This window comes from Microcebus murinus, chromosome 3 (assembly GCF_040939455.1).
Source record: "Microcebus murinus isolate Inina chromosome 3, M.murinus_Inina_mat1.0, whole genome shotgun sequence".
In the NCBI taxonomy this organism is placed as follows: Eukaryota; Metazoa; Chordata; class Mammalia; order Primates; family Cheirogaleidae; genus Microcebus; species Microcebus murinus.
This window is the reverse complement of record NC_134106.1, coordinates 77,905,582-77,930,649: the sequence shown is the minus strand read 5'-3', so window position 1 is coordinate 77,930,649 and position 25,068 is coordinate 77,905,582. Positions and strand designations below refer to the sequence as shown.

Here is a 25,068-nt window from a genome sequence, read left to right as displayed (position 1 = left end):
GAGGCTTTCTTCGGTATCAAACACCTGGGATGGTCTGTAGTTAAAGACCTTGTGCATTTTTCTTTGGTTTATAAAATGTAACATAGTTCTTATTTAACAGCTTTGCTTAAACAGTAGAAGAGGATTGCCTCATCCATCTATGTTTAATACCATTCTTTAAGCTACAGAAATAATAGAATTAGATGAATCCCGAAGTGAAAGAAGAACTAGGTTACTTTACAGGCATGGGTAATGATTTTCCTTTGAATGCAAAGAGAGGAGGGGAGGAATTACCCACATTCTACAGGGAACCAATCCTTCCAGGGGGTGGTACTAGAAGGACAGGGCAGGGCAAGTGCCTGGTCCCAAATGGACCTCGAGGGGCCGCCTCAGGCACAGCGGAGCAGACTCCCGGGGTCTGTGCTGTCAGACCCCAACAGTGAAGCTGCCCCCAGACCTTCCCTAGACACTGGATCTGTTTACAGTTTCATTCATTATTATTACTTCCACTGTCATCCTTATTGCTCCCCAATTATATTAGTTGGAGGCAATTCAATTCATATGAAACATACAGATATTAAAGTTTTAATAACATTATTACTGTATTTTCCGGAAAGACCTAATTGTTGCTGTTTATTATCTTACGGGTGGCAAGTACCTTGCTGGGTGCTCCAAGAGTGTCTGCTGTCCCCCCAGTTCCCCTTCCAGGGCGCACAGCATAAAACCAGATTGTCGAAGCTCTCAGATGGGTGCATGGTGGTTCTGCCGTGGGGATTCAGACGGCTTCGTCCCCAGCACTCCTGCCTAGTCCTCCTCCCTTCTTCCACACCCGTGCCCCCTTCTCTGGAGGAATGGAGAAACCCTTCAGCAGAGGGAGATGCAATGGTGGTTGTCATAAACAGCAGAGCCCGGCTTGTTTCAGGGGCTGAGCCTCGCGGGGACCATTTTGGAGTGGTCACTGCAAAGCTCCCCCACACAGAGGAGACCTGCGTGTAGACCTGGTCCACAATTTGCCGATCTGTCCCAGGTCCTAGGAGGTAAATGGACCAGGGTTATCAGCCTTGTTCATTATTGCAGGGCACCGTACATCCTCCTGCTGGCCCAGTCCCTCCCAGAGTCTAAATTCCAAGTCAGAAAGCAGCTTTCTGCACACAGGGTTAGACTGAGGACAAAGGAGTTAGAGGGTCTTGTGGAAAAATCATACAGTACATGAAGAATGTAGAAAAAATAATCACTCCTAAGACCATTCTCTAGATGTTTTCCTGTTGAACTTTCCCTCTAGCCTGTCTTGTTTCTGGTTGTGCGGGTGTGAGATTTATTCTTTACAAAGTCGTGATCACGTTGGTGGTGTGGAGGGTAGATCAACACATTGCCATTCTCCCCTGGGGACTGCATTTGATAACCAGCATTGGCCTCCAATACAAGCTTGGTCCCTCCAGACAGGGCTGGTGGCAAAGTGATACACCCGAGTCTCTGACCCTCTTTTTCTAGACTCTGGTACTCATTCATGCATTTATTCTTTTGACAAATATTTAATGTACTTCTGCCATAGGCAAGCACTGTGCTGACCCCAAAAGAGAGGAAAGGCATGGGGAACTCACTCTCAGGAGCTTACTAGACAGAGGAGGCAGTAGCTGGATGCCACGGGGGAGTGTAGGTAGATGCCCACCTTCTATTTGGATGTCAGAGGCATTTTCTGGAGGAAAAGAACTGAAAGAGACTGTCACCCTTCTCTGATGACATGGTTAGTTCAGATATAGTCAGGTTTATTTGGGTAGCATTTGGGTAGAACACAAGTTGTGGAGGATTTTTTTTGTTTTGTTTTTTGGTTTTGTGTGTGTGTGTCATGCTAAAAATACATGAATATCTCTTGAATTTTTAAAAATTGTATTTTATTGTGGTAAGGACTCATAACATGAGATCTACCCTCTTAACAAATTTTTTAAATGTATAATCCAGTAGTGTTGTCTGTAATTACAGTGTTGTACAGCAGATCTCTAAAACTTATGTATCTTACATAACTGATTAGTTAGCTCCCCATTTCACCAGTCCCCCCAGCTCCTAGCAACCGCCATTCCACTCTTTGATTCTATGAATTCGACTATTTTAGATTCCACCTATAAGTGTAATCACACAGTACTTGTCCTTCTGTGACTGGCTTTTTCACTTAGCATGTTGTCCTCAGGGTTCATCCATGTTGCTGCATGGTGCAGAATCACCTTGGTTTCTAAGGCTGAGTAACATTTTATTCTATGTATACACGACATTGTCCTCATCCATTCCTCCATCTGAGGCCGTTTAGGTTGTTCCCATAGCCTGGCGATTGTGGAATGGTGCTGCAGTGAACATGGAGTGCTGATATTTCTGAGACCCTGATTTCCATTCTTTTGGATAAATACCCACATATATCTTGAATTTTTTAAACTTTTATTTATTTTTCTTTTTTTTAATTTCAGCATATTATGGGGGTACAGATGTTAAGGTTACATCCATTGCCCTTGTCTCCCCTGCCCCCTCGAGTCAGAGCTTCAAGCGTGTCCATCCCCCAGACGGTGCGCATCTCACTCACTGTGTATGTAAATACCCATCCCCTCCTCCCCCCTCCCACCCGCCCCACACCCGACAAATGCTTGTTTTCCTTTTTTTGTTAACATTTTGGGTACGTTTTATATCTTTGCCTCTCCCTAGCAAGGGTTAGAGGTGTGCCCTTCCCCTCCACAGTGTTCACCGCATCCCTCAGATGTGGGTCTCCCCCTCCAACCCCCGAATCCCTGGTGAACACCACCAGCCTTTGAGCACCATAGTGTTAATCAGTCAGTACTAATTTGATGGCGAGTATATGTGGAGCCCATTATATGTGGCTATATCTTGAATTTTTAAAGAAAACCAACTTTGTTCACATCTGCCTTTCTTTTTAGCCTTATCCTTCCTTTCACAGTCCCTTCCTGAGTGAGCGTCCTCAGCAGTGTGGCTTCTATTTCCCCACCTTTCCTGTGCTCTTTCCCCACCTTTCACGTGCTCGACCACGCGTGTCTTATCCTTGCAAGCCTCCCAGTGCAGTGACCTCTTCTCAGCTCCCCTCACACAAGGCATGTCACAGACTCCACCTGTTTCCTCACGTTCTCTCTTCCCTGACTCCCTCGCCGCAGCACCAGCCACCTGCCCATCTGCGAGCACCCCTGTGAGCAACCTCGACATTCATAATTCCATTCACCGATGCCTCCCCCACCCCGTTCTCTTTCCTTCTCAGTACCCTGTCTATCCAGCTACTCAAGCCAGAAACCTCAGAATCATTAAAAATATTTTATATGAACAATTCTGAAAGGCCTAAAGATGATAGCCAAATCACCTTATAATCCCACTGCTTAAAAAATTGCATAAAAAGAGACTGGCAGTCCTGACCAAGCTGGAGTAAGCACACACCGCCCTATCTCTTCCACTGATATTAATGCAACTTAAGACCCTGTGCAGCATGCATCAAGTAAATATCAGAGGACTCTGAAAGGTGAACAAGAGGTGGTGCATTGGGCAGGTAGAGCGGGACCCTAGCGCTGACTTGGCAGCAAGTGTGAGCAGTGAAGCAGCACCTCCTCGCCCTGCTTTTGGTGGTACCAACAATCCCTGCAAGCCAGAGCTCCTGCGACTCTCCCAGGCCTGCTCCTGCTCCACCCCACCACCACCAGCCCCCTAGAACAGAGCTTGTTTGACAGTCCTGGTCCTACTCCAGCAACAGAGCAGCAAACCCCTCTTGGCGGCAGCATCCCTGCAGGATGGAGTTCTTTTGATTCTTTCATTCCTATGCCAGGAAAATGCCAGCAACAAGCTGGAATTGCTTGCCTTAGTGGCAGTGGCAATAGTGTCCCTTGTGGAGCAGAACTCTCGACTCTCAGTCCTACTCAGGATGAGGGCCAGTCATGAAGTGGCCCAGCCCTCACCTTGCTGAAGATGGTAGCAATACCCTCTGCAGGGCGGAGCTCCGTTAACACTGTCAGCCCTACTCCAAGTGAGCGCCAGCAAACAGGCCCTGCCTCCCCCAACAGCAGCACCTATGGGTCAGAGCCCTTTTGACTCTCCAGACACTGTCCCTGGAGAAACCCAGTGATGAAGCTATTCTCCCTCATCAGCACAGACAGCAGCGACAGGTGTGGTGATTGGTGGCCCTGTCGGCTTCTTTTTCTTGTCACTCTGCCCCACCATGGTCCCCGTCACAAGAGTGTGCCACTGTGCAGAGAGGCTGAATGCTGGCTTCCTGGTCAGGGAACCTTGGTGGTGGGAATTACAAAAAGGAGAAACCTGAATCAGGGATCCTTTAAATCTGTGTATGAAGTCCTGGGCTCATCCCTGAGTGCTCGTGCATGAAGTTTGCTAGAATCAGCACAGCAAAACCTTTGAGGATTTTAATAGGTCTCAGCATAATATTCAAAACATCTAGGATATGAACCAAAATTATGCAATATACAAATAACCAGGAAAACCTAAGAAATTCTCAAGGAAAAAGGCAATCAATGAACACCAACCTTGAGAGGATCCAAATGTTAAAATTATTTTAGACCAAGCAGCCATTATACCACGTTCCAAGAAGTAAGAGTGAGCACTCTTAAAATGAATGGGAAGATAGGAATTCTCTGTTAAAAAAAACCAGAACTTTAGAACTAGAAAAGCTGGAGTGACTATATTATATCACACAAAGAATACTTCAAGAAAGGGACAATTATAAGTATAAAATGGAAAATTATGTAATGATAATTTTAGTAATATTGGTGAATTGATAATGGTCAATTTGGCAAGAATGCATAACAATCCTAAATGTGTATGCTCCTAACAACAGAGCTTCAAAATACAGGAAGCAAAAACCGATAGAACTGAAAGGAAAAATAGGTGAATCCACAGTAAGATAGAAACTTTGATACTTCTCCGTTAGTAGTTAAGAAGAGTAGCAGACAGAAAAATCAAGAAGGATATAGATGTCTTGAATAGCATCATCCACCAGTGTGCCCTAATTGATATTTATAGAACACTCCACCAACCACAGCAAAATACATGTTCTTTTGAGTGCACAGAACATTCACAAAGATAGACCATATTCTAAGTCACTAAACAGCCCTTACTAAATTTAAAGGAATTGAAATTATTCAAAGCTTGTTCTCTGCCCTTAACGAATTAAACAACAATTCGATAACATATCTGAAAGATATCTGGAAAGATATTTGAAAAATCATCAAATACTTGAAATTAAACACTACACCACTAAATAATACATGTGTCAAAGAGGAAGTCTCAAGGGAAATTGGAACACTGAATTAAAATGAAAATACAACATATTAAAATTTCAGGAATGCAGATGAAGTGGTACTTAGGGAAATTTATAGCATTTAATCATATTAGAAAGAAAAAAGGCTTCAAAGCAACAATTTAAGCTTCCACTTTAAGAAACTAGAAAAAGAAGTGTGAACTAATCCCACAAGCAAGAAGGAAAGAAATAATAAAGAGCAAACATAAATGAAAATGAAAATATAAAAATAATAGAAAAAATAATGAAACCAAAAGATAGTTTTCTAAAACACCCAATAAAATGGTCAATCTCTAGCCAGACTGACCAAAAAAAAAATTACCAACATTGGGAGTACCACTACTGACCCCCCAAACATTAAAAGGATAATAAGGGAACACTATGAACAATCCTATGCACATAAATTTGAGAAATGAGGAGAAAAAGACCAATTCCTTGAAGGATACAAGCTATCAAATTTACAAAGAAGAAATTGATAGACTGAAAAATCTTGTATCTGTTAAAGAAATAAAATCTGTAGTTTACAACCTTCCAGAAAAGAAAACGCCAGGCCCATATGGTTTCACTGGTATTTTCTACCAAACATTTAAGAAAGAAAAGAACACCAATTATACACAGTCTCATGCAAAAATAGAAGAAGGAATACTTCTCAGCTCATTTTACGAGGGCAGCATGTCTAAAATGCCAGAATTAAAAACAACACAGGAAATTATAGACCAGTATCCGTCATTAATTTAGAGGCAAAATCCTTAACAAAATAATATCAAATTGTACATCACAGCTGAACAGTTCTGGAGCATAGGAACAAAAGTACGAGGATTGACCTACAACTCATGTTATATACAAAAATTAACTCAAGAGGTCACAGACTTAAATGTAAAATGAAAACTATAAAACTTTCAGGAAAAAAAAAACAGCAGAAAATATTTGTTACATTGGGCAAGGCAAAGAGTCCTTAGGCTTGATATCAAAGCATGATATAAAAAGGAAAATTTGACAAATTGGACTGTATTAAAAGTAAAAATGTTTGCTTTACAAAAGACCTTGTTAAGAAGGTGAAAAGACAAACTGCAAGAAAATATATGCAAACCACATATCCAATAGTATTTGTGTAGAATTTATTCTCAAAAATCGACAGTAAAACAAACCAATTAGAAAATAGGCAAAAGACACAACCAGACAGTTCACCAAAGAGGGTATACAGATGGCCAATAAGCACGTGAAAACATCACTAGCCATGAGGGAGACCCAAATTAAAACCCTGATGTGATACCATTATACCACTAACAGGTTCATCCCAAGCCTTTCCCGTGTATACTGTAGTCATAACCATGTCAGTATGGACATGCAACACAGGCACACGAATCCTTTCTTTTAATCAGAAAAATGCTGTGCATCTTGGCTTGCAATCTGATATTTTCACTCCACAATAAAGCTTGGACATCTTTTTTGATCAGATGAGTTGCCCTTTTTTAAAAAGGGCTACACAGTGTGTGTACCATATCTTATTTAACGTTCCTATCCTGAAGGGCATTCTGCTCATTTTGAGTTTTTTTCTTCTTGCTAACAGTGCTGCAGTAACCATGGTTGTCCGTTCTTTCCCTATGTATTCACACTGCTCTTTCTCCAGGATGCAGTCCTAAAAGTGGATTTCCTGGCTCTCAGGGCATGTGCAGTTTTAATTGACTAGAGAACTTCAAATTACTCTCCGTAAAGGTTATCCGGTTTACACTTCTTCCAGCAGGATAGAGACTGTTTCTCCACCTCCTCATCAGGACTAGGTGTCGTCAGTCTTTTTTTTTTCCCCTCCAGTCCGATGGATGGAAAATGTCATAGCGTTGAACATGTTGTTGAGCAAGTTGTGGTCACCCTAATGTGCAGTGACCTCATCCTGCTTGTCCCCATGGCAGCCTCCTTGTTACCCGGACGCCTGCAGCACCTCCTCCCTCCAACTCTCTTCTCACCCTCTCTTCCCAAGTCGTGGGCGTAACCGTGCAGCTTTCCTCTAAAAACTCTTGATGCCTTCCCATCACAAAGAAAATAAAGCTCAAACTCCTAGGTAAGGCATTTAAGGCTTTTTAGATTCTGGCCCAAATTGACATTTCTGCCTCTCCAAATTCGTCAGCCACCCCTCCACTCCCTCTGATGTCTCCTCCAGCCCCACCCCTGCTGCCGGCTTCCTGGCACTCCGCACACACCTCTGCCTGCATTGAGCTCACTTCACCCCAGCCCTGAACTATTAATAGATCCTGAGCTCCTGAGCAGGATTTTTCTTCATCCGTTGGGTTTTTCTTCCTCCGTTGAGCACCTGTACCTGTGCCCAGGAGCTTCTGGCCTGCAGTGGGTTGTCCTTGGGCCAGACTATGTTTGCATGACCAGGACAGGGACAAGGGAAGGAAGCAAGCCAGGCAGGGGTCTGACCAGTGAGATGGAAGAGCGTGGATTTGGAGGTTTTACTCCAAAGAGCACCGTCAGGGTCTGTGGAATTCTGAGCAAGTTGGGTTTCTTAACCTCTGAGTCATAATTTTTTCCTGCATAACATGAGGTTATTATTAATAATGGTACACAGGGCAGCAAAAGCATTTTAACTACAAACTGTGCTACAGTTCGTAGAGTACAGTTATATTCTCCTAAGCATATACCAAAATATCCTCATCTCAGCTGCACAGCACGCTATGTGAGAATGGGGATCTCCTTGTCCCGGTTTTGAATGAGGCACCAACGCCTAGATGTAAGACACCAGAGAGCGCCTGTGTGCAGAATCTGCCGAGAGTCACCAGCCACTCACCACCCCACCTAGGGATGTACATCGAAGGGGGAGGAATAAAGGAGATTTGGAGCCCCCAGCTCAGCGCAGAGGGATGGGACCAGGGGAACTTCCCTCGCCCAGACTCTACCAGGGGACTCCCATGGGACTATTTTGGAAGCTGGACATGTGTTGAGAGACACATGCAGTTGAGAGACATGGAGGATGGTGCTAGACTTAGGTCACCTGTCGCCACGGGGCAGACAGGGCTGCCCAATGACCCACCTGTGCTCCCAGAGCCCTGCCTGATGGGCCAGCTAAAAGGACACGGGAACACCATGGAGTAGAGTCACAGCAGAGAAGCCCAGTGGTGGGCAGGAATCCCCTAGCATCAGTTTCAGGTGCCTGCCAGGCCCAGAAGGGAAAAGCCACTAAGACAGTGGCAGGTGCCAGTTGAAGGAGAGCCCTGATGATCCTCCCCACCTCTCCTCCTTCCTGGACCCTTAGCCCTTGGGAAAGGAGTCCCCAACCCAGCCCAGACACCCTGCATTCAGAGGGACCTAACCTGACCCAGTTCAGATGCTGCAAGTTCTGATTACTGAATTAAAACTAATTATAACCAAAGTGACCATGGTGACTGCTGAGAAAGACAAGGAAGGTCCATTTGGGGCAGGGGGACTGTGGGAGGCCAGGACTGAGCAGTGCTTTGTGCAGAACCTGTGCGTGCAGCACACTCCTGGGGACAGACAAGCAGTGCCACCCATGCTTTGTCAGCTGCGCTGGTTCCACTGCAGAGGGACAGCTTCAGTGTTTTCTCCAGGGCAACCATTAACCCTGTTCAAGGGGCTGAAGCCACCTGTGTGCCCACCTCAGGGCTCAGGTTTGAAGACGAGGAGGCGGCGTCTTCATAACGAAGGGGCAAGTACTCCAGGCCCATCTGAGCAGGGCAGAGGACACAGGCTCCTGAAAGCCAGAGGACATGGCAGGAGGCAAGGCCTGGGGCAGGGACTGTGTGGACACACAGCGTGGGCAGGCCTGGGGATGGGTGTCTTGGGGCCAGGGGCTCTGCTGGTTAAAGGAGGGCCCGCCAGGCCTGGAGTGGGGTCCAGCGAGTCAGCCCAGTTCTCAGGAACTGGGCCATCTCGTCAGCTGGGCATTTTGCATTAGCCAGAAAGGGAACACCCTCTCTTCAAGGTTCCCTAGGGCAGAAGCTCAGAGAAGCATTGAGATCAGCAGTTGGCAGTACTGGCTGCCCATTGGGGTCACCTCGGAGGCTACCTCCATAGAGTCTGGTGGAGGCCTAGGTGAGTCCCGGGTAATGAGGGTGTTAAAAGCCCCCACGTGGTTCTGATGCATGGCCAGCGTTGAGAACTCCTGCTGTGGGGCAGCTGTGACTCTGAGCTGTGACAGCACTGCTGGTCCACAGACCACACTTGGAACAGTGAGGATCCAGGTCCGCGCTGTCCGACTCAGAACCACTGTCTGCATGTAGCTGTTGAAATGTAAATTTAAATGCATTGAAATTAAACTGAAAATTCAGTTCTTCAGTCACACAAGCCACATTTCAAGGGCTCAAGAGCCACATGTGACTAGTTGACAGCACAGAGAACATTTCCATGACCACAGAAAGTTCTACCGGACAGCTCTCATGTAGATGATGCGCCATTTCAGGGCTGTCATTAGCAAACAGCATCTTTCTTAGACCCTGTAAAGGTTTCACCCTTCCCAAAAATGTCTCAGGTGTCAAGGCACCATAATACTTTTCCTTTCTGTCTGTATGTCTGTCTCCCTCTCTACGTCAGCTTCCTGAGGTCAGGGTCTGCAGCACATTTACTCATTTAGTAAATGGATAAACGATTTCAACAATAGCTAAATTGTTGTATATTAGGCACCTCCTAAGTGCCAAGTATCATTTTGAATGCTTTACATATTAATTTCCAACAACAGTCCTATTTAATAAATAGGAAAGCTAAAAATTAGATCAAAGTGTTGCCTAAAGGCACAGAGTCATAAACTGGAGGAGAGTTTGGGGCCGCTTAGACTGACGCTGTAGCCACCACTCCTCACCTACATGCTCCACTGCAGTGGGTGTCAACTGGGGGCAATTTTGTCCCCCAGAAGACACGCAGTGTCTGGAGACATGTTTGTCGTAAGTGTGGGGAAGGTGGGGGGGTAGATACTGCAGGCACCTGGCAGGTAGAGATGCTGAACATCCTACCTTATAATGGGGAGGGAGTGGTTGTGTTGGAAAGTTGTGGGGTTGTACCCCACAACGAGACGGTATGTGATGTAGTGAATGAAGGTAAGAGATCAAAAGGTCTGTGTTCAAATCCCAGCTTTGTTACTTATTGGCTGAGTGACCCTGGATGGGTCACTTTACTCCAGGAGACCCTGTGGTCCTGTGCTTAAAATGGGGATTGGAGATGTCCTTACATTACGAGGAGGTTTGGGAGGCTCACTCATCATGAATATGATACTGCTCTAAAAAATCAAGACTGACTAATCCTTAGCTACAAGGGCCATCCCTGAAATTGATTACTGTTCTCTGTTGGCCACTTGAGACGGTTCTTGTAGAATTCCAGCTGTTTCGCAGGGTAGAAGGGCAAGGAATCCAAGGGAAGGCGTTGTATACATTTCACATTGTGAGGTGCCATGTAGTATCATTTTCCTGCCTTTTCTAATTCATCTGCTATAGCTCAAAGTTATTTTAAAATAACACTGTATTTCCATCCCATATCCATGTAAGTTCCCAGTATATCTCCTGGTTGGTAATGGAGAGCACCTGTCTCTGTGCTCAGAGATGGACTTCTGTCATTGCCTTCTGCTGAGAGGCTGTTTTTGTTTTTGTTTTAATTTCAGCATATTACAGGGGTACAAATGTTTAGGTTACATATATTGCCTTTGCCCCACCTGAGTCAGAGCTTCAGGTGGGTCCATTCACACCCATTAGGTGTGAATATACTCATCCTCTCCTCCCCCGCACCTGCCTGACACCCGATGAATGTTATTACTATATGTGCACTTAAATGTTGATCAGTTAATACGAATTTGATGGTGAGTACACGTGGTGCTTGTTTTTCCATTCTTGAGATACTTCACTTAGTAGAATGGGTTCCAGCTCTATCCAGGAAAATACAAGAGGTGCTAGATCACCGTTGCTTATTATAGCTGAATAGTACTCCATGCTATACATATGCCACATTTTATTAATCCACTCATGTATTGATGGGCACTTGGGTTGTTTCCACATCTTTGCACTTGTGAATTGTGCTGCTGGTTTTAGTTGCACAGACAGTGGCAGTTGAGCAAACGTACTTTCAACGCAGCTCCTCCACGGCACAGCTGAGCTCCGTGCCAGTGAGCTCAGCCCTGGCTCCCCAGGGGTCTCCACTGTGAGATGCGGGGGCCACCCTGGAATGTCTGCAGCCTTGATGTGCCAAGTGCTGGGCAGCTGCACTGGAAATCAGGAAGAGAGCCCGGCAAGGCATCTGCCCCTTGGGGCACCACCGATAAACGCGGCTGCACACGGGTGACCAGATTCCTGGCCTTGCTCCATATATCCAAATCTAGATGTGATTCACGCATGGTTTTTCTGTATGAATGCCCTCTCCCAAGTGCTGCCTGTGTGCAATAGAGCCCTAAAACAGGTATCGCTGGGACTATAACAACAAACAAAGCAGACCCCAGGCTCCCATCTGGGAAACCTGAGCAAACCCCTGCCCCCCCACGACGAATACGCTGAGTCGTGAGGCCCCTGTACACACTGCCATTGGGAAGCTTTCCAACTCCATCAGCCTTTTCACCTTGACTGGATTAGTTATAAAACTACAATGTGCTGCTAATTCTTGCCGATGTTTAACTGAGCGTGCGCTCTGTGGATGAGTGAGTGTGAGATGCTCGTAGAGACTGTCCATGGCATGAGGAAGAAGGCTCTCGCTGGCCCTCGCTGGCCCTTACCTCCTGTGACATACATGTGCTGCCAGGGCCATTTAAAGCAATGGTGCCTTTTCCCCTGCCACGTGGATTTGAAGATTGCTCGAGAAGAGATATGTGGGTCAGGGAAAGGCAGGTTTCTGAGTACCCGCTGGGAAATCCCAACCACAGAAAGCCTGGCCTGGAGAAGCAGGGAGCTGGCAGAGGGGCCCCAGTGGCGCCTCCTGACCTGGAGCGGGGGGGTGGGGGGGGAGTTGGGTCCTGGCTGCGCATGCTGGTGGCTGGGAAAGAGGCTCCCAGACATAGCAGTTGTCCCTCCTGAGATCTCCATTTCACCACAAGGCTGAAAGGGAGTCTGTGTATGGAGAGGCCATTGCCTGCCCTGGCTGAGTTGTAGAGTCCCACTCAGGAGAGGAAGTGGAGGCAGATGGAGGGAAGCCTCCAGAGGAGGGAGGGAAGGGGCGGGTGGGGGGGGCAGCAGTTTGTGAAGGCAGGTGGGCCAGGACCCCAGGGTGCCTTTGACACACACAGGGGAAGTCACCAGAATGAGGAGAGTCTGCTGGCAAGGGTGAAGGTATTCTCAGGGCATCCTTGGGTACCTTGCCTAATCGCAGTGGAAACAGCTCTGTGGTGCACACTTGCCTCCTTTCTCTATGTGGATAGGGAGGTAGACTCTTCTTCCTGGTTACTGTCAAGCACTTGGTGAGCCTTAGAGGGTTTTTTGGTGGTTGTGTGTGTTTACTTTTTATTGAAGAATAATGTACGTGCAGAGACTTGCACAGATCGCTTGTGCACAGCTCAGTGAATTTGCATACACTCAGCACACCAGACCGAGAAACAGAATGAGACCAGCCCCTTTAGGTGGACTCTTGAACTCCCGATTGTGGATGATGTGTTGGCTGTTGAAGGATCCTCTAGTCCTGATGGCTCTTGCAAGAGAGCCTGTGTGCACACACTGGAAGGAGAGATTCAAAAAGTCCTTTCTGTTTGTAGACTCAGTGTCTCCCATGGGGCCTGGCAGCTGGTGGTCACTCACCAAGCATAGTCCATTCTCATTGACTGAGGCATTTAAGTTCCGGGAAGTTGCTGCAAACACTGACTTAGAAAGTACTGAGCCATGCCTACTGGGGGAAACACAAGGTGAGGCTCCTTTGAGCCTCTGCTCACAACATCGATAGGTCAACATATAACCTAGTTTTATATGTGCTTCTGTTTAAAGACACTTTATTTAATTAACATATATCGTTGCTTCGCTGACATTGAACATGACCAGCAGCACTATAGGTCGTGATGAATGACGCATGTCTGAGGCCCACGTTATCTCCATAAGGCAAACCCAGCCTCCTCGAGCTTAGGAACACTAGACTGCATTCAGCACTACACCTGGGGGCCATTTCAAACAGCAAAATCACCAAGAACAAGCCCAAAAATATGGCACTAAGTAGATGGCAAAAAGGGCACTTGTATACAGTATAAGAGTTGAAACAAGAAGGCAGAGCACTGCCCTATTTGACCTCGGCTGGGAACGTGTATATCGGGTAACTCAAAACATTTTTTACTGCCCTGCGCATGTCTACAAATGACCATGAAAACACCATGAGTATTGATTTAGGGATTATAAATGCATTTTAGCAAATAAGCAAATTCTCATATACGGAAATTAGCGAACAGTGAGGATTGACTGTATTTGTTGAATGAGGAAGGAGGAAGGAGTGGCAATAAGTTTAATCTGGAAGCGGATCTGGGACACAGCCCCATCTTGTGTGTTTAACAATGGGAGATTGCCCTGTGAAAAGCCCTCGCTCACTCTCAAAATGCTCAGCACAGTTTTGTGGTGAAGCCTGGGGTGGGTGTGAGAAGCCCAGGTTCTATGGTAAGATCACACAGCCTGGCTCGCGGGCAGACAGAGCAACTGCAGCTCTGCCAGCGTGTACAAATTCACCAGGCTGTGTAAGTCAAGACTGACAACAGATCAATAAATGCTTAAAAAAAAAACAACCAAAACAAAAGGTGCTTCCTCTTCATGTAGGAAGCCTGACATAAACCCTGCAGCGTGGGTGAGCCCCGCTGTGTCCCTGGGACCCAGCTCTCGTCCAGGCGTCCTCTTAGTGTCTGTCTACGTGCCCCATTCCCACCACGTGAGCCTGGGCCATGGCAGAGGACCTGGAGGACAGGCAGAAACAGGACTGTCGCTCTATTTAGTGAAGCACCAAGGCATAGTCGACCATTCTGGCTTCCACTAGTTATAAGGAATGGTGATGATGTATGCACTTAAATTAGAAGTCTTGGAGAGCAAACTCAGGCCTCTGCTTCCACAGAGAATGTTTGAAGACCTGGGAATGAGCTGTGGATGTGTATTTATAAGATGACAGCGTAGCAGAGAAAAATGGGAAGTAGTCTGCTAAAGTGTTTGCACAGCTCCCTTGGGTTGTTGATTTATAGGAAACTTTCTTCTCCTTCTTTATAATTTTATCTACTTTCTAAATCTGTACAATTTGCATTTGTACTTTTATAAACAATAAAGGAATTTCCTGAAAGGTAAAAGGTTTTAAAAGTTGCTGCTTCACAAAGGACAGCGGATACCAAATAAGAGGCCCGGGAATCCTGCCGTGTGTTCCCATAGGCAGGGCAAAGCGCAAGGAACCCGGGAGTTTGCAGTGTGTGGCCCATCGCCTCTCACTCAGCCTCCAGACCCACAGCTGTGTCCCGCATGTCATCTGGGGCATGGTCCCCCATCAGAGTCTCACCTTGGCCCCCTGAGCTGGTCATTACAGAAGTCTTTCTGAATGAAAGAAACAGTATTTTAAGGCTAAATTTTAACAGGCACCAAAAAAAAAAAAAAAAAAGAACCATCACCAATGAGCAAGTCAGAATGAAGTGATGAGAGCATCTGTCCCATGTAGGGGTGGTTGAACATCTCTAGAAATGGTTTAAAGTTGAGGATTTTTCCCAGCGATTCATTTTAGGTCTTTCTGAATACAAATAGACATAATGCCAAACCTGGGTCGGTCTGGAAATTTTGTCGTTCTCTTCCCCAGGGAGTTCTGTGTGGGAGGATATTTTTAAAGTGATAGATGGGTGTGGCTCCAGGGAATACAGACAAAAACTGGGCTACCGTCTTGGGCAGCGAGTTCCTCATCAGAGCCGGCCTCGCTGTCGGTCACACGTGCCACGTGTACAGAGGAGCAGGGTGCCGTTCTGACGAGCAGCGCACACTGGTGTGACTTGGGCCAGACTTCTCCCAGATGCAGCAGGCCTGGCGTGCAGCATGGGCAGGGCAGCCTCACTCAGACCCTGCTGGCTCTCACTCGCCGCCCAGCCCGTGCTGGGTACAGCAGGTGCAGAGATGACCAAGACGAGGCGCCTGCCCTCACGGGGCTTACAAAAGCAGACAGGCACCCATGGCATTAAGGTGTGGTCTGCTGGAACCCTTCTCGACAGTGTCCTCAGGCATCCAAGAGTCAGTCTGGCTTCCTGGGCCAGCGAGAGGCTGGGGTATAGCCCAGCGCCTACTCTGGTTTTCTTGCCACATTGGCAGACGAGGGCTCATTTTCATGGCCGAATGGCTCATGATCTCCATCAGGTCCAGGGTAAGATTTGACCAAAGTGTAGACTTTGTTCAAGTGGGAACAATACAACAGTACTAGCAACAACAAAATAACAGCAGCAGCAGCAGTGGCAGCAGCTAACACTCTTAAGTGCCAGGCACTGTGCTAAATGCTTTCCCTGGGTTAACTCATGGGATCCTCACGACCACACTGGGAGGTCCAGATAGTGGATTAGCTCAACAGGTCTTCAGAGCCACACTGGGAGGTGTTCATAGTGGGTTATCGCATAGAATCTTCATAGTCACACTGGGAAGTGTAGACAGTGGCTTATCTCTGAATCTTCACAACCACACCAGGAGGTGTGCATACTGCCATTTTCCTCATTTTACACTGAAATTGAGTCTCAGAGAATTTCTGCAATTTTCCCAAGAGCATGTCGCCAGCCTGAGGCCCTAAAGTTGGCTCTGCAGGCCCCAGGGCCACATCATCAGCGCCCAGCTCCCTGGCCCCGGGGAGGAAGCAGTTCTCATTGCCACAGCCCACTGAACCCAGCCCAAGAACAGGATCTCTTGGAAATTAGTGCTTGCACAATATACTTTTGAAAATAGGTCCTTGCACTAGGGAAGCATGTTTACAGAGAAGGAAGGAATCTGGAGAAGAACAAACCTACCAACTGCTCCTTTGAAGGAATCCTATTCTTAAATACCAAAAAAAAAAAAAAATTATCTTCTCTGATCAAAAGTTGTTTTCGCATGAAATTCAATCAGGATGAGCTTTGCAGCTGTCACAGCTTCCTGCACCGTTGCGTGTGCCTTCCGAAAGTGTCATGTGGCACTTGCTCTTCAGCAGACCAGATTCGCTGCCTTTCCTTCAAGGGTCTCCCAGACTCTCAGCAGAGGGGGGTCACGCCCATGCTAGTCTCTGCTCTGTGCCACACACTCATAGGTTGTTTGGTGCAAACCCAGGCACACTTGACAGCTTAAGCCTGTTGCTATCTGGGGAGGAGAAATTGAGATGTCAGAGCCTTTAGCCAAATCCCTGAGAGATTAAGGTTGTCTGTGTGTTGAGGCAGGACGAGGTAAACAAAGGAGTGTTTTCAACTGATTTTATCTGAACTGATGCCACATCTACATTATCCTGGGATTAATGCCATTTTGAACATGTTTAATCTCAGGAGGTATTTCATGGTGCAGCCTGACCCTGAATATTCATGCTTTAGAGCTGTCATGTTGTAAGGTCTGTGTCCTCTGGAGCCTGCCTCAGCCTGCAGGTTGCTTGTGTCTTCATTCCCTTCTCCCGCCCTCCCCAGGTGGAGTATGGCTCAGACCCCAGAGCGCCTGCCCCCAGTGTGGGTGCCGAGTGTAGGAGGTGGGGGTTGTAGATCGGAGAGGCCACCTAGGCCTCCTGCCACAGAACAGAATGGCTTGTCATCCAGCTGCTATGGCTGTACTCACCTGGGACAAAGATGCCACCTGTCTGCAGCGCGGCATTGTGGTTACGGTGTTCAGTCCATCACTCCTTTCTCAGGTTACCTGCTGAGAGGCTCCAGGTGGAATATTAGGCCTCTGTGAACCACGTTAGAGAGCTAGAGTAGTTTTTCTCCCTCCTTCCTGGTGTCTAGACCCCCGTTCACCACTCCTGCACCCCTAGCCATGAGGCTGGCCCTGGGTGGTCCCTGTGGAAGGGTCTGGAGGGTATGAGGGCCTCTGGCTCATTTGCATTCCTGACCAGGAGGAAGGTGGGAAAGAAGAGAGCACCAATTATAAGGAAAGACCAGCACTCAAGGTAGAGGTAGGAACCAAAAAGGAGAGAAATGAGTGGTGAAAGATCTTGGCCATATGCATGGCCCAGTGCTTGATGACTCTGCCATTGTAGGCTGCCTTGTCCCACGTTGGCACTGTCTGGCACAGCTAGGACACTCGCTCACCCCTCTGGGTCTGTGTATGAACAGACACACGCGTGCACCGACAGCACAGCTGGGAACATTGCTACCCGACAGATAGGCAGTGCAGCAGGTGGCCCTTCTGTGCTTGGGAGGGGATTCTGCCAGCTCACTCTCGTATAAGGGAAGAAAAAATTACCTCTTGCCAAGCTCAACCTAGCTACATTGTTTATAACATTGCAGTTCCCATGAACAGACTGGAAGGGAGAATATGATTTGCCTTGGGTCCCCTGAGATGTCAGCCTTGGGCATGATCCACAGGGGCCCCCATCTTTGCCCACCTTTGGGGTCCCCAGCGTCTCTCTAGGGCCTCCTGTCACTGTGGCCCCCAGGAATGCTGCATATGCTGTTCCATAGAACCTTCTCTGCTTATTTGTAAAGTATTTCTTTTGGCTCAAATAGAATAATCCGCGTGTATAGCATAAGGAATTTACCAGAACCATGTCTTGCACCCTCATGGTAGGAAGGGACCCCAGTGGCAGGTGCCCTACACTGAGCTGCAGGGGGGGTGGGGAGTCAGCTCGAGCACTCCAGACATGCTGGGGCTACCTTGGCATTTAACAGCTGCCGTTCTGCCTCTGATTTAAAACCCAAGGTGGAAATTTTCCCTTCCCGCTCACTTAGTCTTGACAGAATTATCCAGAGTACAGTGCTGACGGAGGCAATTCGTTTAGGCCATGGTGAAATCCCTCTCTCCTGTCAGCCGGTGCAGCTGGGCAAAAGGCGCCTGGCCAGCACACACAGGAGGGGACTGAGGGGGGCAGGACCCAGACACCTGAGGCCTGCAGGGAGCAGAGGGCACAATGGTCCCTGAGTGTGGGGAAAAGATCACAGGAGAGAAGGAAGGATCCTTTTAAGAAAAAAGTAAAAATCCAGAAAGAGGCTATCAGGACTCTGTGGAACTCTTTTTGAGAATGAGGGACGAGAAATACAGACTTTATATAAACATGCAGCCACCTAGCACCGTCTGTGTGCCTGGCTACTGCTGGGTTCTCTGGACCAGGGATAAAACATGAAATGACATTGTAAACAAGCTGGTACTAGAGCCGTATAGCTCAAAGCCCATTCTGCTGTTGTCTGCTGTTGACATCAGCTTCCCATAGCAGGTGCCTACATGCAGAGATGGGTTTAGTACCTTCCCTGGCACAGACTGAAGAATGCAGCCATTCGGGGTCATGCTGCACTCTATTCATCTCCTCATTCATTCATTCATTCATCAAATACTTTGGCGTTCCTACCTAGAAGTAGAGCAATCGTGGTTGAAATAAGACCACAGATTCAGAAATTTCTGAAACACGGCTTTTTTACTGTACACACTCTGTGGCATGGTTTTGTTCAATAGACTAGTGCTTATGACCGAAGGCATACACCAGTGGGGCAAATGGCCAGCTAGCAAATACGCCTAGTGCCAGGCTTGGTGGGGTCGGTGTCTCAAGAGAGTTGCAAAAGAATCAGGAGAGAGGGTGACAAGGAGGTGGCATCCAGGCAGGGCCCTGCTGGAAAAGCCCTCATCACCCCTCTGGACTGTGGCCACAGCCTTTCCCCAGCGCCCCAGCCTCTCACCCCTCCCGGGTCAGACTCCACACAACTTCCAGAATGTGGTCATGGTTTAAAGCTCCCGGGGCTGCTTACTATAGATAGAAAGGAAAAGGCAGACCTGGAAGAGAGTCTGCACACACCTCTTCATGCCGCCCTCTCTGCCTTCGAGGCCTTGCCTGTGCTGGAAGATTCGTTTTCCTTCTCCAGGTCCCAGCCCCAGGCGGCAGACCATCCCCTCCCACTAGCATTAGACCCTGTGTCCACAGAGCACTTTGTATAATAAATTTTAGCATCTTCCAATTTCCACCACAGTTATTTGTGTCTAGACTTTGAGCTGTTTGAAGGAACAATTTGTTTATTTTTCCGTCTCAGAATTTAACATAATCTTGCCCATAGCAGACACTCACTGACTGACTCGAATGAATGTATGAATGAATGGACTGGAGAAAGAAAGGTGGAGCCGGGGAGTGCAGGGCTACAGCTAAGAATAGAAAGTAGGGCTGCACTGTGCATTTCAAAGTAATCTTAGCAGACCTGAGTGTTGGAATCAGGAGCGGAAGAGAGAGAACATTTGAGGAGGAAGAGACGAAGGCTGAGGGGTAAGAACAAGGAGGAATTCCCAGGTTTGGAAGCAAAAGTCAGACGAAGACCTAGAGAAGGGTGTAGGAGGCTGGAGGGGAGGAAGGCCTCAGGAGGACACCCCCCCACACACCCGACAAGGAGGACAGGACCCCCAGAGAGGATGTGTGGCCATGTGAGAGCTGCAGGGTGGGAAGCAGGTTGAGGACAGGGCAAGACCTTGGGGCTTGTGGTTCAGTTGTCAGGAGGCTGGAGAGAGCAGCGTTCATCTCCTGGCTGGGTCAGGAACCAGCTGATGAGACACAGGTAGAGGCCATTTGAGTTGAGGGCACAGAAGAAGGAGAACTGGGGCTTTGGGGGACAGTGAGACTCAGTGGAGACTGTCTTTCTTTCAAGCCGTGAGAGCTGCAGGCGCTTCACAAAGCAGCAGGGAAGACATCAGTGGCCAGGGAGAGACTGAAGAGGCAGGAAGGGGACAGGGATGAGTCCAAGAGATGGAGCAGGATTCCCAGGGGACCTGCAGGGAGCAGCCTCAGGGTTGCGGTAGCCAGGAGAAGAGTGAGCCCCATCCCCCGCCACTCGTGCTTGCGGGGAGGTCTGTGGAGGGGAGGCCGAAGGCCCTTCTCAACCCCAGCTTGCAAAGCAGCGACTCCTGTCCCTTGCCCCTCCTTGGTGACCAAGGGACTGAGAGAGAAGAACTCCAGGTCGAACTGGAGGCACAAACAAAAGCAACGCAATTAATGTCCTCCACACGCTGAGCGAGAAATGGGGTATGTCAGGGCACAAAGAACAATGGCATTAATGCATCCTGGATGTCCACACTGTCGCTGTGAAACGGCCCTGGCCTCACCGCTCAGGTGCACTGTGTGTGGAAGGGAAACGCAAAAAGGCGCCAGGTTGGCGGGGGGGAGGGGGGAACTACTGCCTTGGTTTTGTCTGGGGGCAGGCGAAGATTCAGAGGCTGGCTTGTTGGGGACCCTTTAGATTCTATCCTTTTGATGTACCTGTAAGAAGCCACTTATTTAATCCACAGCTTTCCTTTTCCTGCTGAGGAAGGTCATAAATTCTCATCACAGAAACTATGAAAACATAGTTGAAAGGTCTGGGCGTTGAAAGGTAACAAGTGTTGAAAAGTAGGGCAGGGGGATGGACCACAGTTTTGTCACCCAAGGATAACCACTGTAAAAGTGGAAGAAAATTCAACAAACCATGGTTTAAAGACACTATTTCTCTTCTCTCTAGAACATTGAGGAAAACAACTGTGGCTAGTGTTTGGTGTCTGTCACTCTGTCCACAAAGGGAAGGTTATGTTTTTAAAAGACAACAATAGTGTGTCTACAACATTCAAGCAAATCGGGAAATCAGGTAGTGTGTAAGTACTGGTCCAAAATGATAGGATTATATTAGAGAAATCTTATTTACTTATGTACTTATTTTTATCTCTTTCCAGAAAGAGTTCCCTAAGAGGAAATTGGCTTTAAAATGCACATTGACCTTCTAGAAGCAGTTGCACTTAATTTTTTGTGGCTCTGACTACAGGTGCATCTTTAAAGAGAAAACAAAGTTCCCTAAAGAAAAGTAACAGTCGAACCAGAGGGGCTTCCAGACCTACTTCCCCCACCCCCACCGCCACCCAGGGCCAAAGCCGTGCAGTTTTCTCTGTGTGCAGAAGCAAAGGGTGCACCTGAAGTGGAAATAGGACTGCCTTGCATAACCTTATTCCTTTACCCACAGAAAAAGGTCTGCCTCCTGCAGCTACAGGGCCTGGAGCGAACGGGCAGCCCGCCCCGCCCTGGATCACCATCGCTCGGCAGAAGCGGCGAGGGGCCTCCGACCAGCCGCCCACCCAGGAGGACAAGCCTGGCGCACGGAGCCCGAAGCCTGAACTCGGAAAGCAAGCCAAGCCGCCCGAGAGACCCCAGGTGCTCAGAGCAAATACTTACTGTTTCTGTGGGTACAGGCCCGGGGCTGGGACCCCAGTGGGGACCACACATCCTGCATGGGCATCACAGAACCCGTCACCTGTGATGACTACTGATGTGTGCTTGAGGCCAGTGAAGCAAAATCAATGATTTGCCAAGTTACAACCTCCCTGGTGGAGCAGTCTGCCCGCCCTTCCCCTGTGCTGGACTATTAGGGACTCAGAGAAAGCATGTGAGTCACTCAGACAGTAGGGACACCTCTCTGCTCTGTGCCTCCTAGGCAACACACAATCCATCTAGAAAAATGGAAGGAGGTTAAAATAACTTCTGGGTTAGACACACAGTGAGGATATCAACAGCTCCATCTGTGCTCGTTGTTAGGTAAGGGGCAAGTCCTGCTCTTGCTGCCGTGCCTGGCACCTGCTGGGGCTCCCTATTCCCCACTTTGGCTGCAGGGCTGGAATCTGGGGTTCCATTTTGCACTCTGGACTGAAAACAGTTTTCACCAACCCAAACTACTATGCTTAGAAGCAGCCTGAGACTCACGGCTTTTGTATTTCCCCAGTAGCGTCAGGGTAACTCCAGAAGTGTGCTTCCGCCGTGGCGGGAGGGGGCCTGAGCCTGCAGCCTTCATCTTAACCCAAACTTCAGCTGTACCCAGACTTGAAGATGCTCATGCAGGCTTGGGGGATTTGAACACGACATATTAACCAGTTTGGGGCATCAGTGATCGTACCAACTGTCATAAAAACCACAAAACTTATTTCCAAACACACACAATTCATTTTGATTGCAAATGGAATCCCTGCCGTCCAGCCTCTGGGACTGAGGCCAGGGGTGGGGACAGGGAAGAAGCCGTGAAGCACGTGTGGGTCTGGGATAAGGCCGTGTGCTGGTCTGAGCCCCTTCTGAACTCTGCACCCGATGTCAGTGAGTTGACACTCCAGAGTTCTCCCAAGAAAGTGTCAGTGGCACAGTTTGTCCTGGGGGAGACACTTTGTGGCTCGTTCACGTGGGTTGTGTTTGCCGCCCATCTGAATCACAGGTGTCTTTCTTGTGTCCCAGCAGGAGCCCGTGAAGCACCTGGACTTCGTCCGAAGCAAGTCGTTCCTGATCACCCCTGCGAAGCCCCCCCTGGAGCGGAGGCGGGGGGTGGAGCTCAGCCTGCAGGAGGGGCTGCAGAGAGGGATCTCGCTGTCCCACCAGAACCTAGGTGTGCAGTCTGCAGATAGTACCAAACACCTGGGAATCACTTCTGGAGTTGTTCCTACAGTTTTGGGTTTGGGGCCTTTGTTCTGTTTTCCTGAATTACTTGCCACATTGAGTTTTTTTACACAGCTTTTATTGGGATATAATACAATTTGCATGTCATAAAACCCACCCATTTTAAATGCACAGTTCATTAAGTATATGGTTGACCCATAAACAACATGGGTTTGAGCTGTGCAGGTCCATAAATAAATAATATTTATTTTATAAATATTTAAAATATGTTTATATATTAAAATATTATAATTTTTTTCTATCAAAATTCAGATAGGAAATATTGTATTCTCAGTCTGCAAAACCTGAGTATACGAAGGGTTGACCTTTCGTATATGCGGGTTCTGCAGGACCAACCCAAACTTGGGTTTATTTTGGTATATGCAGGAGAGGGGGGTCCTGGAACCAATCCCCCACATATACCGAGGGACAGCTGTATATTTGCAATGAGTATGTATTTACAGAGTTGGACCACCATCATGACAATCTCATTTTAGAACATCTCCTTCACACCAAAAAGAAACCTCATGCCCATTAACAATCATTCCCCACTCCCACCCCTAACTCTAGGCGACCATTAATCTACTTTCTGTCTCTATAGATTTGCCTTATTTGGACATTCCTTATAAATGGAATCATAAAATAGGTGCCCTTTTACATCTGGCCTCTTTCACTGGAGCGTAGTTTTTCAGGTCCATTGCTGTTGTTGCCTGTAGCAGTATTTTTTAAATTTCATATATATATATTTTTTTTATTTCGGCATATTATGGGGGTACAGATTTTAAGGTTTCAATAAATGCCCATTTCCCCCCTCCCCCCAAAAGTCTGAGTCTCCATCATGACCATCCCCTAGATGGTGTGCATCTCACTCATTATGTATGTATATACCCGCCCCCCTCCCCCCTCCCACCTGCCCAATACCCTATTACTGTAGCACCTATGTGTCCACTTAGGTGCTACTCAGTTAATACCAGTTTGCTGGAGAATATATCTGGTGCTTATTTTTCCATTCTTGGGATACTTCACTTAGTAGTATGGGTTCCAGCTCTAACCAGGAAAATATAAGATGTGCTATATCACCATTGTTTCTTAGAGCTGAACAGTACTCCATGGTATACATATACCACATTTTATTAATCCATTCTTGGATTGATGGGCACTTGGGCTGTTTCCACAGCCTTGCAATTATGAATTGTGCTGCTATAAACATTCGAGTGCAGGTAACAGAAACGTGCCATCTTAACCATTTGTAAGTGTACAGTTCAGTAGTTTTAAGTATAGTGACACTGTTGTGCAGCCCATCTCCTGCGTTCCCGCAGTGTTATTCCAAAAGTCTTTCCTCACTGCATACCCAGAACTGTTTGAGCCTCCCCTTAAGCTCTTTTATCACATATATTACGTATCCTTTCCCCAAGTCTTTTTTACATGCTTACATGTTCATTTTATGTTTGAGAACACAGTTAAGACAGCGACGTATATTTCAAGAAATTCAAGAAGCTTAAGCGAAAACCCAAACTCGTTTCTCATGTTTCTGTTTGCTCTGTCTCCTTTCCAGCAGCTCAGTCTGCAGGGATGACGGAGAAGGAATTGCATCAGCTGAAGAGAGCCAGTTATGCCAGTGCAGATCAGCCCTCCTGGATGGAACTTGCCAGAAAGAAATCTCAAGCTTGGAGTGACATGCCCCAAATTATAAAATAGGTTGGCAGTGTGCTGATAAAGCATGTCCACTGTCTTGAAGGGTTACTTAGTTAAAAACTGCCAGTAAATCATGGCAAACAAACTGTGAAACTGAAGATTGATTTTATCATCTAGTTATGATGAGCTCGGGGAAGAGGAAGGAACCAGGCAAAACAGAGAGGATAAACACACAGCCATAACCCTGGGCCAGAGGGGCCCAGAAACAAGAACAACATTGAAAAAAAAAAAAAAAATCCAGGAACAAGTTCCTGTGCCCAAAGGTATGAATGTGAGTCTTTTAGAATTCCCTTGATAAAGAGGCCTCAGACAAGGAAGAAACCAGAAATGAAATTGGACACATAGCTAGGATGCCCTGCAAGACCAGAAGAGCAGCCGTTCCCGGAGAAGAGCGTCTGCACTTGCACTTGAGATCAGCCCATGTCTCTGGCCGCTATCTTGCCTGTGGATTCTGTCTTCTCCTTTCATGTTTACTACTAGGCATGACATTCGTGGTAAAACAGGGATGCCGTTTCCAAGAGCAGCTACAAAACAATCTGTTTCCCTGAAGATAGCCACTCTGAGAAGGAGAGGAGGGACCATAGCAGGGTTCATCAATTCATAGACTGTTTCCAGCAATTTAAAAATTGTTT

At 47.4% G+C, this 25,068-nt stretch overlaps 1 protein-coding gene across 2 annotated transcripts in view; it reads left to right on the top strand.

Moving 5' to 3' along the window:
• Positions 1–24,707, top strand: part of CRACDL (CRACD like) — a 125,843-nt gene extending 101,136 nt beyond the window's left edge. Inside the window, exons 8-10 of one of the 2 annotated variants that reach the window (XM_012786998.3) lie at positions 21,291–21,478; positions 22,547–22,691; positions 24,300–24,707. In XM_012786998.3, coding sequence (XP_012642452.2) covers positions 21,291–21,478; positions 22,547–22,691; positions 24,300–24,439 — 473 coding nt within the window. In that variant the 3' untranslated portion in view covers positions 24,440–24,707. Of the gene's footprint in view, positions 1–21,290; positions 21,479–22,546; positions 22,692–24,296 lie in introns of both variants that reach the window. The other variant, XM_076001019.1, reaches the window with a different exon arrangement.
• Positions 24,708–25,068: the final 361 nt, after the last annotated feature.